The sequence below is a fragment of the Dreissena polymorpha genome, chromosome 3 (genome assembly GCF_020536995.1).
Source record: "Dreissena polymorpha isolate Duluth1 chromosome 3, UMN_Dpol_1.0, whole genome shotgun sequence".
NCBI classification, from domain to species: domain Eukaryota; kingdom Metazoa; phylum Mollusca; class Bivalvia; order Myida; family Dreissenidae; genus Dreissena; species Dreissena polymorpha.
In genome coordinates this window covers 65,715,830-65,739,502 of record NC_068357.1, presented here as the reverse complement: position 1 = coordinate 65,739,502, position 23,673 = coordinate 65,715,830, and the positions used below count along the sequence as shown (strand labels likewise).

General features: G+C 36.9%; 1 protein-coding gene across 2 annotated transcripts in view; it reads right to left on the bottom strand.

Moving 5' to 3' along the window:
• Positions 1 to 23,673, bottom strand: part of LOC127874525 (rotatin-like) — a 96,283-nt gene that overhangs the window by 24,839 nt on the left and 47,771 nt on the right. For both annotated transcript variants that reach the window (XM_052418893.1, XM_052418892.1), the window contains exons 24-34: positions 21,386 to 21,607; positions 20,829 to 21,056; positions 19,123 to 19,194; positions 18,573 to 18,707; positions 17,801 to 18,005; positions 15,022 to 15,123; positions 13,360 to 13,518; positions 2,077 to 2,184; positions 1,520 to 1,694; positions 774 to 838; positions 35 to 161 (exon numbers count right to left, since the gene is read on the bottom strand). In XM_052418893.1, coding sequence (XP_052274853.1) covers positions 35 to 161; positions 774 to 838; positions 1,520 to 1,694; positions 2,077 to 2,184; positions 13,360 to 13,518; positions 15,022 to 15,123; positions 17,801 to 18,005; positions 18,573 to 18,707; positions 19,123 to 19,194; positions 20,829 to 21,056; positions 21,386 to 21,607 — 1,598 coding nt within the window. The remainder of the gene's footprint in view (positions 1 to 34; positions 162 to 773; positions 839 to 1,519; positions 1,695 to 2,076; positions 2,185 to 13,359; positions 13,519 to 15,021; positions 15,124 to 17,800; positions 18,006 to 18,572; positions 18,708 to 19,122; positions 19,195 to 20,828; positions 21,057 to 21,385; positions 21,608 to 23,673) is intronic.

The following is a 23,673-nucleotide window of genomic DNA, read 5'->3' as shown; positions in this document are numbered from 1 at the left end:
CAACAATACTACGACACATGACAGAAGGACTCACCCTGTTGTCGGGAGGTAGTCGGGGAGGTAGCATTAGAACTGCCTGGGGTCTGGTTGCCAGCAGATGGATTAGCCGACCCTATGACCCCTGGACGCTCTAGTCCTCGTAGTGACGACACGCCTGATGACTGCAAGCAGTGTTACAAGTTGGAGATTTACAGAATCAATCTCATGATGATTAAGACATTTCATTAATATGTTTAACTATGATAACTTTACTGACATCAACAAAGTCCTATCATATGAAACATTATTACACTTATGTCAAGTAGCCTGAAAAGACATTAATAAAAATAATTTTAGCTAAAAAAATCAAAGTTAAACCTTGAACAACAAGAGCACCGCATAACGGGGGCCAACGCTTGGCTGCGGGTGCAGTTTTGAATAAATGAAAGATTGTCAGATTTTTATTTTATTTTAGAGGTCACAGTGACCTTGACCTTTCACCTAGTGACCCAAAAATAGGCGTGACTTGTAGAACTCCTCAAGGTGCATCTACATATGAAGTTTCAAAGTTGTATGTGGAAGCTTTTTGATTTTAGAGACAAATGTCAAGGTTTTAGCATGACGCAGACGGCGGACAGCAGACGGCTGACGCGGGGTGACGAGCTGGCTATGACAAAACCTCGGGTTTTCTCCGAAAACAGCTAAAAACCACTTCAGTTTAAATACTGTTGAGGATGTAAGTTCAAGTCACTAGGCATTATTGAGAGCAGTTGTATGAGCTATGAGGTACTGACCTGTAGCAGGGACATGGTGTTGAGGTGGGAGGCACTGCCAGGCCTTGGTACCAGCCCAGCATCAGCTGATAACAGGAACACAAATATTACAGATAACATAAACACTTACATTACAGGTAACAGTAACAGAAACATTTTGCTACCATTAGCTTTGGAAAAACAAGAGCACGGCATAACGGGTGCCACGCTCGGCTGCGAAAGCTTGTCAGATTGTGTTGTTTTTTTTAGAGGTCACAGTGACCTTGACCTTTGACCTAGTGACCCAAAAATGGGTGTGGCGTGTAGAACTCATCAAGGTGCATCTAAATATGAAGTTTCAAAGTTGTAGGTGGAAGCACTTTGATTTTAGAGCCAATGTTAAGGTTTTAGCACGACGCCAGCGGACAACACGACACGACACAACGAGCTGGCTATGACAATAGCTCGGGTTTTCTTCAAAAACAGCCTCGCTAAAAATTATGAGCTGACGTCTTAATGTGAAGCAATAATAGGATAAAACTGAATAAAGAATCTGACACATGTTGTCATTTCATCCAAGTTTTATAGCAAACATTCAGGAACTTTGTGAGAAATCAAGCATCTACTAAGCTTGCTCACGAATGTCCTGGCAAGAAAACAAAAGATCAACTGCTACCCAAAAAAGTTAATTCATGGAAGATGTACTCAACAATTGATAACAACCTCGAGGTTACAGAGGAAAAAGTTTGCATGTAAGCGACTAAAACCTGACAAAGATCTATTCCTACCTAAAACAGACAGCGTATTCTCGGATGTGGAAGCAGACAGCTGATAGAGCTCTGAAGTCACCGAGGGCTGAATGGTGGGCTGGGTATAGTAGCTGGACAGCAGCAGGGTCATCTCACGGTAGAACTGGCAGTGGTGCAGTAGGGCCAGCAGGGCTGTGAGACCCGTCAGAGAGACCTGCAGGGATTGTGTTTGCTTATATTTTTACAGCCTTATATTTGCTGTTAAATAGGCTTATATTTGCTATAATTTTTGGGGAAAAGGGAAGAAGCGCGTATAAACCATGAGATTCGGAATAATTAAACATTATTAATGACATTATTTTATTAATTGTTTATAAGTGGATGTGTAACTGAATTTTTGAATTACTATTACAAAGTGCTACAGAATAATATCATGAATATGTATAATAAACTCAATTAACCAATTATTGAGTTAATTGAAAAACTTTGGCATCTTTTTTGGAGAGATTTTGGTCAGACTTTTTAGGAAAGTGTCACTTTTTGCCATTGAAAAACAGCCTGTAAGAGGCTGTAATTTGGGGCAAAAAGTCACTGACCTGGTACTCGGTATCCATAACGACCGGACCATGCCAGGTGCCGTGGTCAGTCTCCGTAGAGCCGCTTGGTAGAGGGGTCGATGTAAGGTTGACCAGGAGCAGGGCAGCCTGGCAAGAAAGCAAACATCGCAGTACGAGTCTTGATCTTGGAAAATGGAGTTTAATGCATGTGCGTAAAGTGTTGTCCCAGATTAGCCAGTGCAGTCTTCATGGCTAATCAGGGACGACACTTTCTTCTTTTTTTGCATCTTTTGGTTAAGTCTCTATAACCCTCAAAATCAACGAAAATTTCGTAAAAAGTTTCGTAAAATAAAGTTAACACCTAAACAATCAGTGTTCCTTATAGCTAGAGCCACAATTTCAACACTGGATGTCGTATGATTACATAGATTTTTGTAGATACAAAATGCTTGTTTTTATTTATTTATGACACAATTAATTCCATTTTAATTTCCAGCGAATATATCTATTCATACGACACACAAACACAAAAATGGTACCAATACAAAACAATAATAAAAACGAGCATTTTATATCTTCAAACATCTATTTTACCAGACCACATCTGGCGTTGAAATTTCGGCAATTGCCATAAAGAACAATGATTTTTAATTGTTTATCTTTATTTTACGAAATATTGTACGAAATTCTCGTTGATTTTGAGTAACAATGTTACTTTAAAGAAAGTCTCTTCTCAATGAAAATAAAGTTTAAGCAAAAAGTGTCATCCCCAGTTGGCCTGTACAGACTTCAAAGGCTAATCTGGGACAATACTTAACCCTTTGCATTCTGGGAAATTTGTCGTCTGCTAAAATGTCGTCTGCTTAATTTCTAAAATTAGCAATTTCTTAGATTTTTTCAAAGAATATTATCAGAGTAGCAAACAGTTTGGATCCTGATGAGACGCCACGTTCTGTGGCGTCTCATCTGGATCCAAACTGTTTGCAAAGGCCTTCAAAATTCGGGTCCCGCACTGAAAGGGCTAATGCACATGCATTAGGCCCTGTTTTTAACCACACAGATATGCACTTTGACACATTTGTAGTCACTTAGAAAATCACATTAATTCTAACAACTTTCTTCATTGTTTCAAGTTTTAAAGGCTTGAACAGCCTGCGAGTAACTTGCAGACTTTTATTGTTTTATGCTGGTTGCATATAGCCGCATACACTTTGCTTCTGAGTGGTGAAAGGATTTACCGGTACCTAGAAAAGACTTGATACCTGTTTTGTTTCAAAAGACAAAGAATCATGTTTTTTTCTAGATTTCTAGATGATACATTCAGAGAAACCATGTACCAGTAAAAAGGTACATTTTTTAATGTAATGTTTTAATGTTCTAACACTCCTAATAGACTTACATTGTACTTAGTTAACTTAAATGCCATCATGTTTGTTTCAAAGAATATAAGGTCCTTCCATTAAGATGTGGTGTTATGAAATGACCCAGAGTATGTCCAGACCCAGCTACCTAATTAATGTAATGGAGTAACACAAACTGGTACTTATTTAAAAATGAATCTGCACAATTTATTTTTTTACTCAACAACATTCAAATGTGTTGGTGTCTTGTGGGAAAACCAGAGTAGCCAGAGGAAAACCAGAATAGCCAGAGGAAAACCAGAATAGCCACAGGAAAACCAGGATAGCCACAGAAAAACCAGAATAGCCAGAGGAAAACCAGAATAGCCAGAGAAAAACCAGAATAGCCAGAGAAAAACCAGAATAGCCAGAGGAAAACCAGAATAGCCAGAAGAAAACCTTAATAGCCAGAGGAAAACTAGAATAGCCAGAGGAAAACCAGAATAGCAAGAGAAAAACCAGAATAGCCAGAGAAAAACCAGAATAGCCAGAGGAAAACCAGAATAGCCAGAAGAAAACCAGAATAGCCAGAGGAAAACCAGAATAGCCAGAGGAAAACCAGAATAGCAAGATAAAAACCAGAATAGCCAGAGGAAAACCCCATATGTTCCATATGTTGACAATCAACCAAACTTATAAAAACAGGGATTTGGGAATTTAACTTGATTTATCATACCGCTGAATTGATATCTGCCTGATATAACACTGCCCGATATATTTTTTTATCAGTTCAACAGGAAGTTCTTATATCAGTCGATGATAGGAAGTAGGTCATATTACTCGGAATCAACTATAAAGTAATATTTTTTATTAAAATCGAATCAGATTCAACAAAACAAACAATTTGATACCAAGATGTAATATATTTTAAACACAAAATGTAACACCAACAGCAAAAAACGTGTTTTACAAATATTAAGCACAAGAGCTCATGACGTCATTATTAACATTTCAAACGACAAAAAATCATATTCTTTCCCACTAAAAATGTAGCTTTTAAGCATTTTTTTTTCTCCGTGATTTCTTTAGACTCGGCGATGTAAAGGTATGATAAACAGAACAAGAGGGCCAAGATGGCCCTAGTTCGCTCACCTGAGAGGAGTCAGTTCATTCTATCTTTACCTAAAGTCAATAAGACCTAGATATTGACCAGACAAACATCCTGGTCAAGTTTCATCATTATTGAACCAAAACTCTGGCGTAGGGAGTGTTTTTGTAAGATTTGAAATGGTGACCTATATTTTGAGTTGACCCCCCAAACATCAAACTTTGCTTACAAGGATTTTGTATAATATAATGAAAATTTGGACAATCTAAGGGCAATAATTATGGCATTAATTATGTGATTTTACTCATCATCAAACTTGACTGAGATCTTTCAGCAACTTTGATAAAGAATGCTTGAGAAATGTGAATGCTAGAGTGTTTACAAACCAAATGTAGACGGATGGACAGCAGACAAAGACCAATATTAAAACCTCACCTGAGCAATCAGGTGAGCTAAAAAGTGTGTTTCACCGATCTGAGCCATTTTCCAACTTGTCCAAGAAATCAATAAAACCAATGTATTGACTAAGTTTCATGATGATTAGGCAAAAAATGTGACTTCTATAGTGTTTGATCACAAGGTTTCTCTCTATATAGTCACATAAGGAAAACTGCCCCACCCCCCTGGCAGCCATGTTTATTGACCCATCAGGACCATTTGCAAACTCATCTGAGATATATATAAAACAAATCTATTCACCAAGTTTCATGATGATTGAGCAAAAAATGTGACTTCTAGAGTGCTCACAAGCTTTTTTTTTACTATATAAATATAAGAAAACTGCCCCCCACCTCCGGCAGCCATGTTATTCAACTGACCAGAACCATTTTCCAACTCAACTCTCGTATCAAGGAAACAAATGTTCTGACACAATTTCATGAAAATTGGGCAAAAAATGTGACTTCTAGAGTGTTCACATGTTTTCACTATATACATATAGAGAAAATGCCACGCCCACTGGCGACTATGTTTTTTCACTGATCTGGACCATTTTCGAACTCGTCCGACATATCAATAGAACCAATGTTTTGATTAACGTTCATGATGATTGGGCAAAAATTGTGACTTTTAGAGAGTTTACAAGGTGAGAAACCTTGTATATATATATATAAGGAAAACTGCCCCGCCCACTGGCAGCCATGTTTTTCAATGGACCGGAACCACTTTTGAACTCAACCAACATATCATTAACACAGACATATAGACAAAGTTACATGAAGATTGGGCATTAAATGTGACTTCTACAGTGTTTACAAGCTTTTTCTATTTTTTTGACCTAGTGACCTAGTTTTTTACCCAACATGACCCAGTTTCAAACTCGATCGAGATTTCATTGGGACAAATCTTCTAACCAAGTTTCATGAAGATCAGACAATAAATTTGGCCTCTAGAGTGATTACGAACAAATGTGGACGGACGGATGACAGACAAAGACCAATCACAAAAGCTCACCTGAGCAATCAGGTGAGCTAAAAACAGGAGTTGTCACCATAGGATGACATATGCCCCCTATAAATGCTTTTATAGCATTTTTCGAAACCAAAACGCAGATTTCGAAACCTAAACGCGAACCCTAAGATCAAGGTCAAGGTCACAGGGGTCAAAATTTGCGTGTATATGGAAAGGCCTTGTCCATATAAACATGCATACCAAATATGAAAGTTATATCTCAAGGGACATAGAAGTTATGAGCATTTTTTGAAACCTAAACGCAGATTTTGAAACCTAAACACGGACCCTAACTTCAAGGTAAAGGTCACAGGGTTAAAAAAGTGTGTGCGTATGGAAAGGCCTTGTCCATATACACATGCATACCAAATATGTAGGTTATATCTCAAGGGACATAGAAGTTATGAGCATTTTTCAAAACCTAAACGCAGATTTTGAAACCTAAACGTGGACACTAAGTTCAAGGTCACAGGGCTAAAAAAATTGTGTGCGTAAGGAAAGGCCTTGTCCATATACACATGCATACCAAATATGAAGGTTATATCTCAAGGGACATAGAAGTTATGAGTATTTTTCGAAACGTAAACGCAGATTTCAAAACCTAAACGTGGACCCTAAGTTCAAGGTCAAGGTCACAGGGGTAAACTTTTTGGTGCGCATGGAAAGGCCTTGTCCATATACACATGCATACCAAATATGAAGGTTATATCTCAACGGATATAAAAGTTAAGAGCATTTTTCAAAACCTTATCGCAGATTTTAAAACCTAAACGCGGACCCTAAGTTCAAGGTCAAGGTCACAGGGGAAAAACAAATTGTGCGTATGGAAAGGCCTTGTCCATATACACATGCATAACAAATATGAAGGTAATATCTCAAGGGACATAGAAGTTATGAGCATTTTTCGAAACCTAAACGCAGATTTTGAAACCTAAACGCGGACCCTACTTCAAGGTTAAGGTCACAGGGGTAAGAATTTTTGTGCGTATGGAAAGGCCTTGTCTATATACACATGCATATCAAATATGAAGATTATATCTCAAGGGACATAGAAGTTATGAGCATTTTTCGAAACCTAAACACAGATTTAGATGGAAAGGCCTTGTTCATATACACATGAATACCAAATATGAAGGTTATATCTCAAGGGACATAGAAGTTATGAGCATTTTTCGAAACCTAAACACAGATTTAGATGGAAAGGCCTTGTCCATATACACATGCATACAAAATATGAAGGTTATATCTCATGGGACATAGCGCATATGAGCATTTTTCGAAACCTAAACGCAGCTTTTGAAAACTAAACGCTGACCTTATTTCAAGGTTAAAGGTCACAGGGGTAAGAATTTTTGTGCGTATGGAAAGGCCTTGTCCATATACACATGCATACCAAATATGAAGGTTATATCTCAATGGACATGGAAGTTATGAGCATTTTTTGAAACCTAAACACAGATTTAGATGTAAAGGCCTTGTCCATATACACATGCATACCAAATATGAAGGTTATATCTCAAGGGACATAGAAGTTATGAGCATTTTTCAAAACCTAAACGCAGATTTTGAAACCTAAACACGAACCCTTAGTTCAAGGTCAAGGTCACAGGGCTAAAAAATGTGCGCGTAAGGAAAGGCCTTGTCCATATACACATGCATACCAAATATGAGGGTTATATCTCAAGGGACATAGAAGTTATAAGAATTTTTCAAAACCTAAAAGCAGATTTTGAAACCTAAACGCGGACCCTAAGTTCAAGGTCACAGGGGAAAAACAATTTGTGCGTATGGAAAGGCCTTGTCCATATACACATGCATACCAAATATGAGGGTTATATCTCAAGGGACATAGAAGTTATGAGAATTTTTCAAAACCTAAATGCAGATTTTGAAACCTAAAGGGTGACCCTAAGTTCCAGGTCACAGGGGAAAAACAATTTGTGCGTATGGAAAGGCCTTGTCCATATACACATGCATACCAAATATGAAGGTTATATCTCAAGGGACATAGAAGTTATGAGCATTTTTCGAAACCTAAAAGCAGATAAAGTTGGATAGGCCTTGTCTATATACACAGGCACACCAAATATGAAGGTTATATCTCAAGGGGCATAGAAGTTATGAGCATTTTTCGAAACCTGAACGCAGATTTCAAAACCTAAACGCAGACCCTAACTTCAAGGTCAAGGTCACAGGGCTAAAAAATGTGTACGTAAGGAAAGGCCGTGTCCATATACACATGCATACCAAATATGAAGCTTATATCTTTAGGGACATAGAAGTTAAGAGCATTTTTCAAAGCCTAAACGCAGATTTTGAAACCTAAATGCAGACCCTTAGTTCAAGGTCACAGGGGAAAAACAATTTGTGCGTATGGAAAGGCCTTGTCCATATACACATGCATACCAAATATGAAGGTTATATCTCAAGGGACATAGAAGATATGAGCATTTTTCGAAACCTAAACGCAGATTTTAAAACCTAAACGCGGACCCTATTTCAAGGTCGTGGCCACAGGGGTAAGAATTTTTGTACGTATGGAAAGGCCTTGTCCATATACACATGCATACCAAATATGAAGGTTATATCTCAAGGGACATAGAAGTTATGAGCATTTTTCTTAACCTAAACGCAGGTTTAGTTGGAAAGGCCTTGTCCAAATACACATGCATACCAAATATGAAGGTTATATCTCAAGAAACATAGAAGTTATGAGCATTTTTCGAAACCTAAACGCAGATTTTGAAACCTAAACGTGAACCCTAAGTTTAAAGTCGAGGGGTTAAAAATTGTGTGCGTATGGAAAGGCCTTGTCCATATACACATGCATACCAAATATGAAGGTTATATCTCAAGGGACATAGAAGTTATGAGCATTTTTCGAAACCTAAACGCAGATTTAGATGGAAAGGCCTTGTCCATATACACATGCATACCAAATATGAAGGTTATATCTCAAGGGACATAGAAGTTATGAGCATTTTTCAAAACCTAAACACAGATTGTGAAAACTAAACGTGGACTCTAAGTTCAAGGTCAAAGTCACAGGGGAAAAACAATTTGTGCGTATGGAAAGGCCTTATCCATATACACAAGCATACCAAATATGAAGGTTATATCTCAAGGGACATAAAAGTTATGAGCATTTTTCGAAACCTAAATGCAGATTTTGAAACCAAAACGCGGACCCTATTTCAAGGTCAAGGTCACAGGGGTAAAAAAAATTGTGCGTATGGAAAGGCCTTGTCCATATACACATGCATACCAAATATGAAGGTTTTATCTCAAGGGACAGAGAAGTTATGAGCATTTTTCGAAACCTAAACACAGTTTTTAAAACCTTGACGCGGACCCTAAGCTCAAGGTCAAGGTCACAGGGCTAAAAAATGTGTGCGTAAGGAAACGCCTTGTCCATATACACATGCATACCAAAAATGAAGGTTATATCTCAAGGGACATAGAAGTTAAGAGCATTTTTCAAAACCTTAACGCAGATTTTGAAACCTAAACTCGGACCCTAAGTTCAAGGTCAAGGTCACAGGGGAAAAACAATTTGTGTGTATGGAAAGGCCTTGTCCATATACACATGCATACCAAATATGAAGGTTATATCTCAAGGGACATAGAAGTTATGAGCATTTTTCGAAACCTAAACGAAGATTTTGAAACCTAAACGCGGACCCTTTTTCAAGGTCAAGGTCACAAGGGTAAATTTTTTTGTGCGTATGGAAAGGCCTTGTCCATATACACATGCATACCAAATATGAAGGTTATATCTCAAGGGACATAGAAGTTATGAGCATTTTTCGAAACCTAAACGCAGATTTAGATGGAAAGGCCTTGTCCATATACACATGCATACCAAATATGAAGGTTATATCTCAAGGGACATAGAAGTTATGAGCATTTTTCAAAACCTAAACACAGATTTTGAAACCTAAACGTGGACTCTAAGTTCAAGGTCAAGGTCACAGGGGTAAAAAAAATTGTGCGTATGGTAAGGCCTTGTCCATATACACATGCCTACCAAATATGAAGGTTATATCTCAAGGGACATAGAAGTAATGAGCATTTTTCCAAACCTAAACGCAGATTTAGATGGAAAGGCCTTGTCCATATACACATGCATACCAAATATGAAGATCATATCTCAAGGGACAGAGAAGTTATGAGCATTTTTCGAAACCTTAACACAGTTTTCGAAACCTAAACGCAGACCCTAAGCTCAAGGTCAAGGTCACAGGGCTAAAAAATTTGTGTGTATGGAAAGGCCTTGTCCATATACACATGCATACCAAATATGAAGGTTATATCTCAAGGGACATAGAAGTTATGAGCATTTTTCGAAACCTTAACGCAGATTTTGAAACCTAAACGCGGACCCTTTTTTATGGTCAAGGTCACAAGGATCAATTTTTTTGTGCGTATGGAAAGGCCTTGTCCATATACACATGCATACCAAATATGAAGGTTATATCTCAAGGGACAGAGAAGTTATGAGCATTTTTCGAAACCTAAACGCAGATTTAGATGGAAAGGCCTTGTCCATATAAACATGCATACCAAATATGAAGGTTATATCTCAAGGGACATAAAAGTTATGAGCATTTTTCGAAACCTAAATGCAGATTTTGAAACCAAAACGCGGACCCTATTTCAAGGTCAAGGTCACAAGGGTAAAAAAAATTGTGCGTATGGAAAGGCCTTGTCCATATACACATGCATACCAAATATGATGGTTATATCTCAAGGGACATAGAAGTAATGAGCATTTATCCAAACCTAAACGCAGATTTAGATGGAAAGGCCTTGTCCATATACACATGCATACCAAATATGAAGGTTATATCTCAAGGGACAGAGAAGTTATGAGCATTTTTCGAAACCTAAACACAGTTTTCGAAACCTAAACGCGGACCCTAAGCTCAAGGTCAAAGTCACAGGGCTAAAAAATGTGTGCGTAAGGAAAGGCCTTGTCCATATACACATGCATACCAAAAATGAAGGTTATATCTCAAGGGACATAGAAGTTAAGAGCATTTTTCAAAACCTAAACGCAGATTTTGAAACCTAAACGCGGACCCTAAGTTCAAGGTCAAGGTCACAGGGGAAAAACAATTTGTGTGTATGGAAAGGCCTTGTCCATATACACATGCATACCAAATATGAAGGTTATATCTCAAGGGACATAGAAGTTATGAGCATTTTTCGAAACCTAAACGCAGATTTTGAAACCTAAACGCGGACCCTTTTTCAAGGTCAAGGTCACAAGGGTAAATTTTTTTGTGCGTATGGAAAGGCCTTGTCCATATACACATGCATACCAAATATGAAGGTTATATCTCAAGGGACATAGAAGTTATGAGCATTTTTCGAAACCTAAACGCAGATTTAGATGGAAAGGCCTTGTCCATATAAACATGCATACCAAATATGAAGGTTATATCTCAAGGGACATAGCAGTTATGAGCATTTTTCGAAACCTAAACGCAGATTTTGAAACCTAAATGCGAACCCTACGTTCAAGGTCAAGGTCACAGGGGTTAAAAATTGTGTGCCTATGGAAAGGCCTTGTCTATATACACATGCATACCAAATATGAAGGTTATATCTCAAGGGACATAGAAGTTATGAGCATTTTTCGAAACCTTAATGCAGATTTCGAAACCTAAACGCGGACCCTAAGCTGAAGGTCAAGGTCACAGGGGTAAAAAAAATTCTGCGTATGGAAAGGCTTTGTCCAAATACACATGCATACCAAATATGAAGGTTATATCTCAAGGGACATAGAAGTTATGAGCATTTTTCGAAACTTAAACGCAGATTTTGAAACCTAAACGCGGACCCTTAGTTCAAGGTCAAGGTCACAGGGCTAAAAAATGTGTGCGTAAGGAAAGACCTTGTCCATATACACATGCATACCAAATATGAAGGTTATATATCAAGGGACATAGAAGTTATGAGCATTTTTGGAAACCTAAATGCAAAGTGTGACGGAAAGACGGACAGACAGACAGACGGACGGACAGTCCGATCACTATATGCCCCCTTTTCTTCGAAAGGGGGCATAAAAACATCCAACCTTGAATCACAATTAACACATAAATGAAACACAACTACACTGTATTATTTTGAAAACATTAATAATCAAAGGGGAGTAACTACTGTATTCTTAAATGAAATATTAAGAAGAGTTGTCTCACATGTTATATGACCTTAATTTATGATTGTTTGCAAGCCTTTTTACTATATAAATATAAGGAAAACTGCCACATCCCCCTGGCAACCATGTTTTTCAACAGACCGGAACCATTTTCAAACTTAACTCACGTATCTAGGAAACAAAAGTTCTGACAAAATTTCATGAAAATTGGGCCAATAATGTGACTTCTAGAGTGTTGACATGTTTTCACAATATACATATCGAGAAAAATGCCCTGCCCACTGCCGGCCATGTTTTTTCACCGATCTGGACCATTTTCGAACTCATCCGAGAAATCAATAAAACCAATGTTTTGACCCACATTCATGATGATTGGGCAAAAATTGTGACTTCCAGAGTGTTTACAAGGTTTCTCTAAAGCCATATAAGGAAAACTTCCTCGTCCACTGGCGGCCATGTTTTTCAACGGACCAGAACCACTTTTGATCTCAACCAACATATCATTAAGACAAACATTTTTGACAAAGTAACATGAAGATTGGGCATGAAATGTGACTTCTACAGTGTTTACAAGTTTTTCTTTTCGAACTCGACCGAGATTTTATTGGGACGAAGCTTCTGACCAAGTTTCATGAAGATCGGACAATAAATGTGGCCTCTAGAGTGTTTACGAACAAATGTTAACGGACGGACGGACATACGACGGACAAAGACCGGTCACAAAAGCTCACCTGAGCAATCAGGTGAGCTAAAAACAGGTTACTGCCTGATCTTTTAGTGATATATCAGCCTCGGCATGAATAAAATATCGGCTTTGCAAGCCTCACCGTTATATTATTCTAAGCCTTCCCTGATATTCTACAAAAAGATCAGTCAGTAACCTGTTATTCTCTTTGTATTTAGGTGAGAAGAGTGTGAACCGACAGCTGCTATAAACAGTCAACACTAACATATCCTTATGCTCATATGTGTGCTTTTGAATGTTTATGAGGTCCTTTGCACCTGAGGCTGCATTATATAAGGACAGAGGGTATGTGCCAGCACTCTTACCTAATTGACCTAATTAGACTCAAGAACATTGGGACACATTTTGAATTATAGCTGGAATTTACAGCAATTTGACTTTTACTGACAGTACTCTAAGGAAACCAAACATGTCCAGTATGGTGACCCCCCACCAACCAAAATCACATAATTCTGGGAACAGGGATTGAACAAGCACGTGAGTTTTGCTCATATTGAAGTTTTATTATGCTGTATACCTGCTGTCTGACCATGCTGCATTCTGATTGGTCCAGGAGGAGGCTGAAGGCGGCGGCCCAGATGCCTCCTGGGATATGTTTACAGTTGGTGGTGAGTAGCAGACGGCCTTCCTCCACGCAACTCAAGGTCACTGCTATCCCCAGTCCGGCCGTGCGCACCTGGTAATTTACACGTATGAGCGATGCTCTCGGAAAGCTGGGCTTAATGCATGTGCATAAAGTGTCATCCCAGATTAGCCTTTGCAGTCTGCACAGGAAAATCAGGGATGACACTTTCTGCTTATACCCTTTGCAGTAAAATCAGGGATGACACTTCACTTTTATAGAATTTTTTTTAAAGGCAAGTCTCTTTTTAACAGAAATCCAGTTTAGGAGGAAAGTGTCCAATAGATTAGCCTGTGCAAAATACACAGGCTTATATGGGACAACACTTGATGTCAATGCATTAAGCCCTGTTTTCCAATAGCAAGGCCTAAATAATACTGTGGATTAACTTATTTTGTGCATTTTGCAATTTTGCATGAGTTTATGACCACACTGATTTTTAGCATTTTATATAAAAAGTTAGATGTATGAAATTTTAAAACTTCATGAATATGTCAGCCATCCCAAATACATAAACATGTATAACTCTAAAACATGATTTCACAATACAGTGTCATGGCTCAGGTCAGACTCATCTGTGTAGTGTCCCAATGATTGTTTAAATTAGGCAACCATTAAAACTATTAAATGATTATAAAAACTACAACTTTAGTTGCACATCATCCTCGTGACCGTGGTTCAAACTTTAGTAAATGTTAGCTTGCAAAAATGTAAGCAAATTACTTTTGGTAACATTTGGGGCCGAAAACATGTTTAAGAGCAAATCACTCAGGAATGTGTTGTGCATTTTGATATAAAAACTGTATCTTATTTGTTAGCTATTTTTTAATCTAAAGAAATATTGGGAGAAGTTTGCTGTTTGCTCTAATAACTTTTTTGGTAGCATTCTGGGCCAGAAAAAGTATATATTTTTCCCATATGCCTGCAAAAATTCCCGATATAAAGTTTCTTTTTTTTTTTTTTACTTTTTATTTAAAGTGACCCTTGTTTTTCCATTCCTGCTCTGAGAGTAAAAACAAAGGATTATACTGAATCTTTAAGTATAGATAAGCAATAAAAACAAGCAAATTTATTGAATTGATATCCCCCGCCAATATGCTTCTGCACAAAAAAGTGTTATATTTGACACTCAGCTAAAAAAGCATTATTTTAAGATACAAAGGGCCATAACTCCGTTATTAACAGATGGTGTGCAATGCCATTTGGCGTACATCATCCTCTTATCCATATATATACTCATACCAAGTTTCAATAAAATCCACCAAAGCACTTCCAAGATATGGCTCTGGACACAAAAGTGCCAGATGGACGGAAAGACGGACGGACAACGCCAAAACAATATTGCTCCGCCTATGGCGGGGGATAAAAATAACTTAATTTCCCAATCTAAGTCAAATTGATGAAATGTTTCCCAGTACAAAGGGTCCCAGCCCCATTTCTGATATGGTGAAAAAAAAGAATGCATGTATATGTCTACAAAACATTGTTTCTGCTGGTACAACTACAGTTAATCAGCAAAAAAAGGACAGTATTTTGTAGACACTGTGTCCAACTGACCTCTGCATCCCTGTAGGCCCACAAGGTCAACATCCAGTCCAAGCCTGACTCACTGGAGAGGCCTCCACTGTGACGACTGTACAACCAGCTCTTAGTCCAGGTCTGCAAATGAACATTTGAGGCTTGTTCTGAGAAAACTGTGCTTAATGCATGTGCGTAAAGTGTCGTCCCACATTAGCCTCTGCAGTCATCACAGGCTTATCAGCGACAACACTTTCCGCTCTTTAAGGTTTGTTTGGTTTATAAGAAGTCTCTTCTAACTGAAAATCCAGTTTAGGCGAAAAGTGTTGTCCATGGTAAGCCTACAGACTACACAGGCCAATCTAGGCAACACTTCACACACATGCATCAAGCAATTACTTTTTCAGAACATGGCTAAAATAATCTGTATTCTAGACAGGCAGATGTGTAATCCAAGGATTTCTATTATAGGATTTAATTTATCAAAATTCTATAATGACTAGGGAGGGGCTGAAAAAAACAATTTGGAGTATAAAGGCCATTTCAATGAAAGATCATAAACATATAAACATTCATTAGTCACTTACTTTGCAGAACATTGGAATTTTGAAATGAAAACAATCAAGGAAACTTCATTACACTGTAGCTATCTAATTTTTTTTTTTATGTTTCATACAAAATTCAAGCTACAAGCATCTCCAGTCTGCGATTGATTGAATACAGTCTGAGAAACATTTAGAACATATTTAAATCGGAAAAATTCTTAAGTGATTGGTAGCCATATTGTCAATTTGACAAAATAAATTTTAAAGACAGCGCAAGCCCTGTTATTGATCATCAAATCAACAAAACTCTCAGTAAACTAACAAAAAAATCAATAACTTATATTACTTATTACTATTTCATATATTGTACACCACAGAAACTGACATGTTCCCATCTTTGACTACCCTTGTCCTTTCAATACGTTGGGTACAACAAATATACGAGTTTCCAAAGTAATATCTAGGGCCCCTTGATAATTTAAATCAAGCTGCACACTTTTTATAAGACAAAAAAATCAAATACACCTATACCTTATCATCAGCAAGGGTAGCCATTTTATATGTGAGATGCCTAAAAATCATATATACCAATACATTATCATCAGCAAGAGTAGCCATTTTATATGTGAGATGCCTAAAAATCATATATACCAATACCTTATCATCAGCAAGGGTAGCCATTTTATATGTGAGATGCCTAAAAATCATATATATACCAATACATTATCATCAGCAAGAGTAGCCATTTTATATGTGAGATGCCTAAAAATCATATATATCAATACCTTATCATCAGCAAGGGTAGCCATTTTATATGTGAGATGCCTAAAAATCATATACACCAATACCTTATCATCAGCAAGGGTAGCCATTTTATATGTGAGATGCCTAAAAATGATATATACCAATACCTTATCATCAGCAAGGGTAGCCATTTTATATGTGAGATGCCTAAAAATTATATATACCAATACCTTATCATCAGCAAGGGTAGCCATTTTATATGTGAGATGCCTTAAAATCATATACAGTCAATCTTGTATTAAGAGACCACTCAAGGGAGTAATCAAAAGTGGTCTCTTAATAAAATGGTCTTTAAATAAAAAAGACCATTCTGGAAGAATGCTTACCCTCAATTTAAATCTATATGAAGGATAATCTCTTTTGTCAACAATGATTTTATCTTTTATAATAAAATGAATATAAACACAATACATAAACAATATTTTACTTATAATGTGTTTTATTTTTTCACTTATTTTACATTATCATATATTATAAATGATTTGTGTGTAGATATTTATTTGCAAAAACAACATAGACTAGGAAATATTTTTCGCGTTTTTTTTCACCTGACACATAATTGTCCACGTCTTCAAGCATCTCGGCTTTACGCTTAAGAATGTTCTGAATTTGAGTTTTACCGACTCCAAACTCATCTGCAATTTTACTTGCACTTTTACTCTTTGACAATTCCAAAACCCGAATTTTCTCGTTCAACGTTAACACTTTTCGTTTTGACATTTTAATTTCTGCATGTACGCTTAAGGATATCTGACTCGATTATGATACATAATGAGCTGAAAAAATTAAAACACGTCAATTGAAAACAAACAAACAGACCTGATTGGAAAATTTATTAAGTAAATAACAATGTGATTGGCTAACAAATATCTACTAATTAGCATAATTTCAAATTGGTAATGTACGGATTTCGACAGATGTTGCCGATTATTAGTTTATTTTCCGCACTCCTCAGGAAATATTTGTCGCGTACAGTGCATTGTTTCTGCACCTGTTATCTATACTCGAGAAAAATCAGCGTTGTCTTTTAACGTTCCACATAGTAAACTTTTAAAGCTGTAGACTGTGCGTAAAACGTTCCTCTGTTATTGAACTCAATAAATTGATATGCAGTCTACAACAATACCGGTCAGAACCGGTCAACGAGACAAAGCATAATCATAATGGTTGGTGTGAAAACAAAGCAGCGGTGTAACAGTACATCTTATCGCTTAGATAAACAATTAACACGGATTTGTCCCTGAAAGATCAATACATTAACCACTTTTATCTCCTATTGGTCGCTTAATTCAAGATTTGGACATCAAAATACATAGAAATCAGCGGTCGCTGGTCGCGTTAGACATAAGTCGCTGAATACAATATCATTATATAGCGAAAAAGCTCCGTGGGATTTCAAAATGGTCGCATAAGACAAAGGTCGCTTAATACAAGTGGTCGCATCCACAAGATTGACTGTATACCAATACCTTATCATCAGCAAGGGTAGCCATTTCATAGGAGAGATTCCTCAAGCACAGCGTGGCCGCCTTGGTAACGCCCTTGCCCATGAAGGACATTGAGGTGCCCCCGCGGCCAACATGGAACGCACTCACCACCTCCAGCAGGCAGCCCAGCACGTTCCTGCGCAGCGCCAGGCCATCCTGGTCCGTGCACTCTGTGCTCCAACCAGGTCTGGTGACAATGAAAGTTAAATAAACGCATATTTCGAAACCAAAACGCGGACTCTAAGTTCAAGGTCAAAGTGGTAAAAATTTGTGTGCGTATGGAAAGGCCTTGTCCATATACACATGCATACCAAATATGAAGGTTACATCTGAAGGGACATAGAAGTTATGAGCATTTTTTAAAACCTAAACGCAAAAGTGTGACGGACAGACAGACGGGCGGACATTGCGACTGCTATATGCCACCCTACCGGGGGCATAAAAAGAAACTCTAAGATAACTCCTTGTTGAGTTTTTTGTTGTTTAACACACAAAACCATGGTTATAACCCATCAACCGTTGGAAAATGAAACAGCAACTTCCTGTTGTTGTTTTTTTGTTAAACGCACACAAACATGGTTGTAACCAACCAAATGTTAACATTTTTAAAAAACGAAAATGAAAACAAGCCAAATTGGACAACTTGCTACAGTTCTCTATTCCTTCACCAACTAAGTGGGACTTAGCATGAGAATTCATGGCTGCGAGAAATATCTAAACTATATCCCTTAATTTCCATCTAACATTCACCCACCTAGCTGTGATGTGCATAAGGCAGAGAAGTGTTCCCTCCAGCGATGCCAGGTTATAGAAGTGTGGGGCCTCCGTCACATTCAGACGCTGGATCAGCCGATGTACAAGGTCACCTCGCAGCTGGTGGAACTTTAATCTGGAAAATGGGGGTTACATGTGCAGTATGCACAGACTTACTATTTCTGCTTTTATGGACATTTTTGTTTTCCCCAGAGCAAGGATCACATGTTTTCAGGTTTGGCATTTAAATCTGCATATAAAGAATATAATCATCATAAAGCAAAAGGATACAGCTCAAATTAAGTTTTGGGCCTACTATCTACTGTAGTAAATCGTAATGTATTAATGCATCTGTTTCAGTTTTTCTTGGTTTTAATTGAAGTTATTTTGTACTGCATGTTACTGTTTAAATGCAATGGTTAACAATTCTCGCTAAACAGTTTTAAATGTTATGCTGGAGCAAAGGCAAGTCAAAGACAAGCAATACTTTTACAAAGTCTGAACAATCAATATTCACGACAAAAACAAAGGGAGAATACTTTGGTGCATACCTGACAGTCAGCTGGTAAGGGAGAGAACTATTGTATTCCGAGATAAATGCAAGAAGAGCCTTGTCCAAGGACCTGGAAGACATTTTTAAAATACCTTGATACATTTCTTACCATGATACTTTATATTCAAGAATATTCTGGGTAAATTTTACAACAAATAATAGGATCAAGTAATCTTTCAAACAGTTATTTCTTTTATAAAATTTCCTTAATGCTTTATATGTATTGCTTGTACATTTGGTTTCCTATCACTTAAAAATTTAACAAGTTTGGCACAGACAAAACAGCAAATGCCTACTGTATTAACGTTGTCGGAATAAGATCAGAATCTACATAAATATCTTTAAACTGGCTTAAGTATTTTTAAGTTATTGCATGATGCAGATTTAAGATATCAGGTATTTCTGTAACAATAGCAACCAGAAAAAACGTTTTAAGTTATCAATGAATCCAGACTTGGACAGACACACACACACATGGACAGACAAGGATTAAACCTATCGTCCCTTCTGCTTACAACCGTAGGGGAATATTAATGCCAATAAACTTTAAAAAAAAAAAAAAATAAATAAAAATATGTCGAAAAACAAAACACGACATGTGTTCGTCAGAAACACAATGCCCCCTACTGCGCTGCTTTGAAATAAAATTTCTATTTATCATTTGGCAGGGATAGAAATCATCTCCCTTTAAAGCTTATTTCTTCCCTTGGATTTTGTCCAATCCAACCCGGGTGGGGGGGTCTGTAGACAGTCAAAAATGACCAAGGCAGACACACTGACAACCAAGGCCTGTGGTTTATCAAAGAGATCATAGCCAGAGTTCATCATGTATCTATGGACATAAGTCCACAGGTATGTAATGAACCCTACCATTCACAAATTAGTACAGGAAAGAAATGATAATTATATCATTAAAAAAAAAACTTTGACAAATCAATCATTTGAGTTATAAATAATCAAAATAAAAAATATGTACAGAAACTGGGAAAAGAACTTATATTCTTGGTGAGGAAATATATAATCTGAGATTTATAATTATATAAATTACTTCCCTTGAAAATAATTGTCTCTAACAAATCTCTATTTTTAGTAGCAAATAATTAAAAGCCTTAACCGTGACTGTAGATTCACCACTCAAAATGTGCAGCTCCACGAGATTCACATGCATGCCAAATATCAAGTTGCTATGTCCAATATTGAATAATTATCTCCCTTTAAAGCTTATTACTTCCCTTGGATTTGTATTTTTGACCTTAGACCTTGAAGGATGACTTTGACCTTGACCTTTTACCATGATGTGTTTGTCAGAAACACAATGCCGCCTACTGCGCTACTTTGATTTATTTAACAAAAATATATAATTTGGCAGGTCAGAAAATTATGTCCATTTAAAGCTTATTACTTCCCTTGGATTTGTTTTTTGTCCCTGTGACCTAGTTTTTGACCCATATTCGAACTTGACCTAGATATTGTCTAGATATAACTTCTGACCAAGTTTCGTAAAGATCGGATGAAAACTATTTGAATTAGAGAGCGGACACAAAGTGTGATAGACAGACTGACAGACAGACTTACAGACAGACGGACAGGGCGAAAACTATATACCCCCTTTTCTTCGAAAGGGGGCATAAAAAATTATGCAAATTAAAACATTACATTTGTATTTTTTTTATTTATGGAAAATCTCAAGTACTAAAGCTTCACCTTTTCACACTAACAAGATTATCTGACCCTTCATCAGGAACCTCTCTAGCAGTCTGCCTGTGTAACAGACCAATCAGAGGGCCTTTTGGATGATAGAGTATCTCCCCAATCCACTGCAGGATGTTATCTGGCGCATGATTGGTCAGTCTCAAAACAAGGCTGTTAAATCTCAGAATATCTAATAAAAGATTCTCGTCCGCTATTGATGAAGGTGTGACCTTCACAAATCTGCAGAGAAAGAAAAAAATAAAGCAATATGAGCAAAATTACAACACTTATTCTGTTACGAGAAATTAAAGAATATTTTGTACTATTGTTTGTTGTGATATTTAAAAAAGATACATTCCTTTTGAAAATGTTTACAGCACAAATAAGCCATTACTTTTTAAAGTATTTAGTATAAATTATAATGTGTTCATATTAACAATAAATAAACTTAAGATATACATGTATTCTAACATTCAATTGTTATAATATAAAAATGACATGATTATTATTGGTTTATTATTTGATAACAATCCTATTTTTTGTTACTGTTACTTTTTTTAACAACTTACCTAGCTAAAGCGCCACACCAGTCTAATGTATGGAAAACATTCATGACCTCTGCGTCGCCCCTGACAACCAGGTAACTAAGGAGACGCCTAAGTGACCTCTGAACTGCGTAGTGGGAGGTCGAGTTGGTGATATCATGGATGGCCGACTGCAGTCCCTGTTTAAGATGGCTGGTTTTCAATATGATCTTGTCTGTTGGAGTGAGACGTAGTTTAGCAGAAAACCTGAATAATAACAAGAAATTTAAGAATTGGTCATTGACCTAAAGACTTTAATGCATACTGATATATTTTCAAACAAGCAAATTCGTTGAATTGATATCCCCCGCCAATATACTTCTGGACACAAATATTTCTGGACGGATGGACAACGCCAACGTGCATCATCCTCTTATCCATTTATATACTCATACCAAGTTTCAATGAAATCCGTCAAAGCACTTCTAAGATATGGCTCCGGACACAAAAAAGCATTTTTTCAAGATACAAAGGGCCATTACTCCATTATTAACTGATGGTGTTCATTGTCATTTGGCTTGCATCATCCTCTTATCCATATATATATATATATATATATATATATATATATATATATATATATATACTCATACCAACTTTCAATGAAATTCGCCAAAGCATTTCCAAGATATGGCTCCCGACACAAACGTGCCGGACGGACGGACAGATAGATGGACGGAAGTACGGAAAGACGGACAGACGGAAGGACAGACAACACCAAAACAATATCCCTCCGCCTAAATTCTAAATTTTCGGACATGAATGTTTTCGTCTATGATTAATCACTGTACATTTTGAGACAGTGTATTTTAGAGAGCTATTTTACCAGATTTCGGCACTGTATTCACTTATACTGTGGCTCTATGATCATGGGGTTTTACAAACAGATTAAGGTAATAAAACCTGGGAGACGCATGCCTGAGGGCAACAGACTATTGCATTTGCGCAATTGGGTAAATAACCATGTATACAGGTAGAAAACAAAAGCTTTACCCAACAGCATTTTAAATGATATCTCTCTATTAAGGAAGCAGTATGTTAAATGGTTTAACTTTTTTGTTCTGTAATGTATCATTTCAGGCAACAGTAAACAAAGATGTGCAGTTGTTTTTGTTTTTAAGTAGATACACTATTGTGCATTGATTTATTGATTTTATTTCAATATATTTATAATTTTTGGATATTTTATTTTTGTCTCTAAATTTTCGGACACCTGAAGTTTTTTTAAATATTTTCTGTATCAAAATTTTATTTAGATTTATTATGGTATATATCATAATATTCTTAATCATAAAATTGTGTTATTCTTAATCATAAAATTATGTATCTAGATCTACATGTTTTTGTCTGCGACAAATTTCACGTGTCCATTTTGCTCCTTTTTTTATCCTTCTTATCATTTATCAAATCACAAATACAAAATAGACATGCAAGGGACCAATTATATTCAAGTTACATGTATTTTGATTGAATGACTCACACTTTGAAAGCACAATACCAGAAGTAATTGTAATCAAGCTGCTTAACTGTGCCAAAATAAAACAAAAACATCCTAAAACCCTTTTAGACCATGACACTCTCCACAAAAAATGTCCGCCCTCTGACAATGCTCTTCAAATTTCTCTACAGAATTATCCATGAACAAATAAATTAAGACACTCATGGCCTAAAAAAAGTCTTTTTAAATTCCAATGTGTACTTCCCTCGCCTGTTACTTGCAGTTTGGGCCAGTAATAGATACCAGATGACAAGACCTTGTACCGTAAATCTACGAATATAATACGCACTTTTTTACCTGCCAATTTTTTCTTCAAGTAGGGGGTGCGTATAATATACGAGTTTAGAGCAGAACAAATTTTTTCCTGTGCAAATTTTCAACTTAATCGCTGTTATTAGCTTTGCGGCAGCCATTTTGAACTACACCATTACATCAAAGGGGTGCAACAGGGCTCGCGCTGTCATTCGCCATTTGAGTCATTTGCGAAAATATTGAGAATTTGGCTCAATAAAAATGCGAAAATCTAGTAAAATTTCATTGAAAACATCCGCCATTTATATCGGGCTGGTTTTCTATATTTGTCTCTTTGTTTTAATGAAAGTGTTCGCAATTCGAACAGTAAACAAAACCTGGTCTTAACCTGATTATGAGACATCACTTGACCTTATTGTTATTGAAGTGCGCATGGTAGCTGGCCAATCAACATTGAGCTCGCTTACACATGAAATGACGTTGTCGAATGAAACGTGAGAACAGGAGGAGCTATCGGATAATA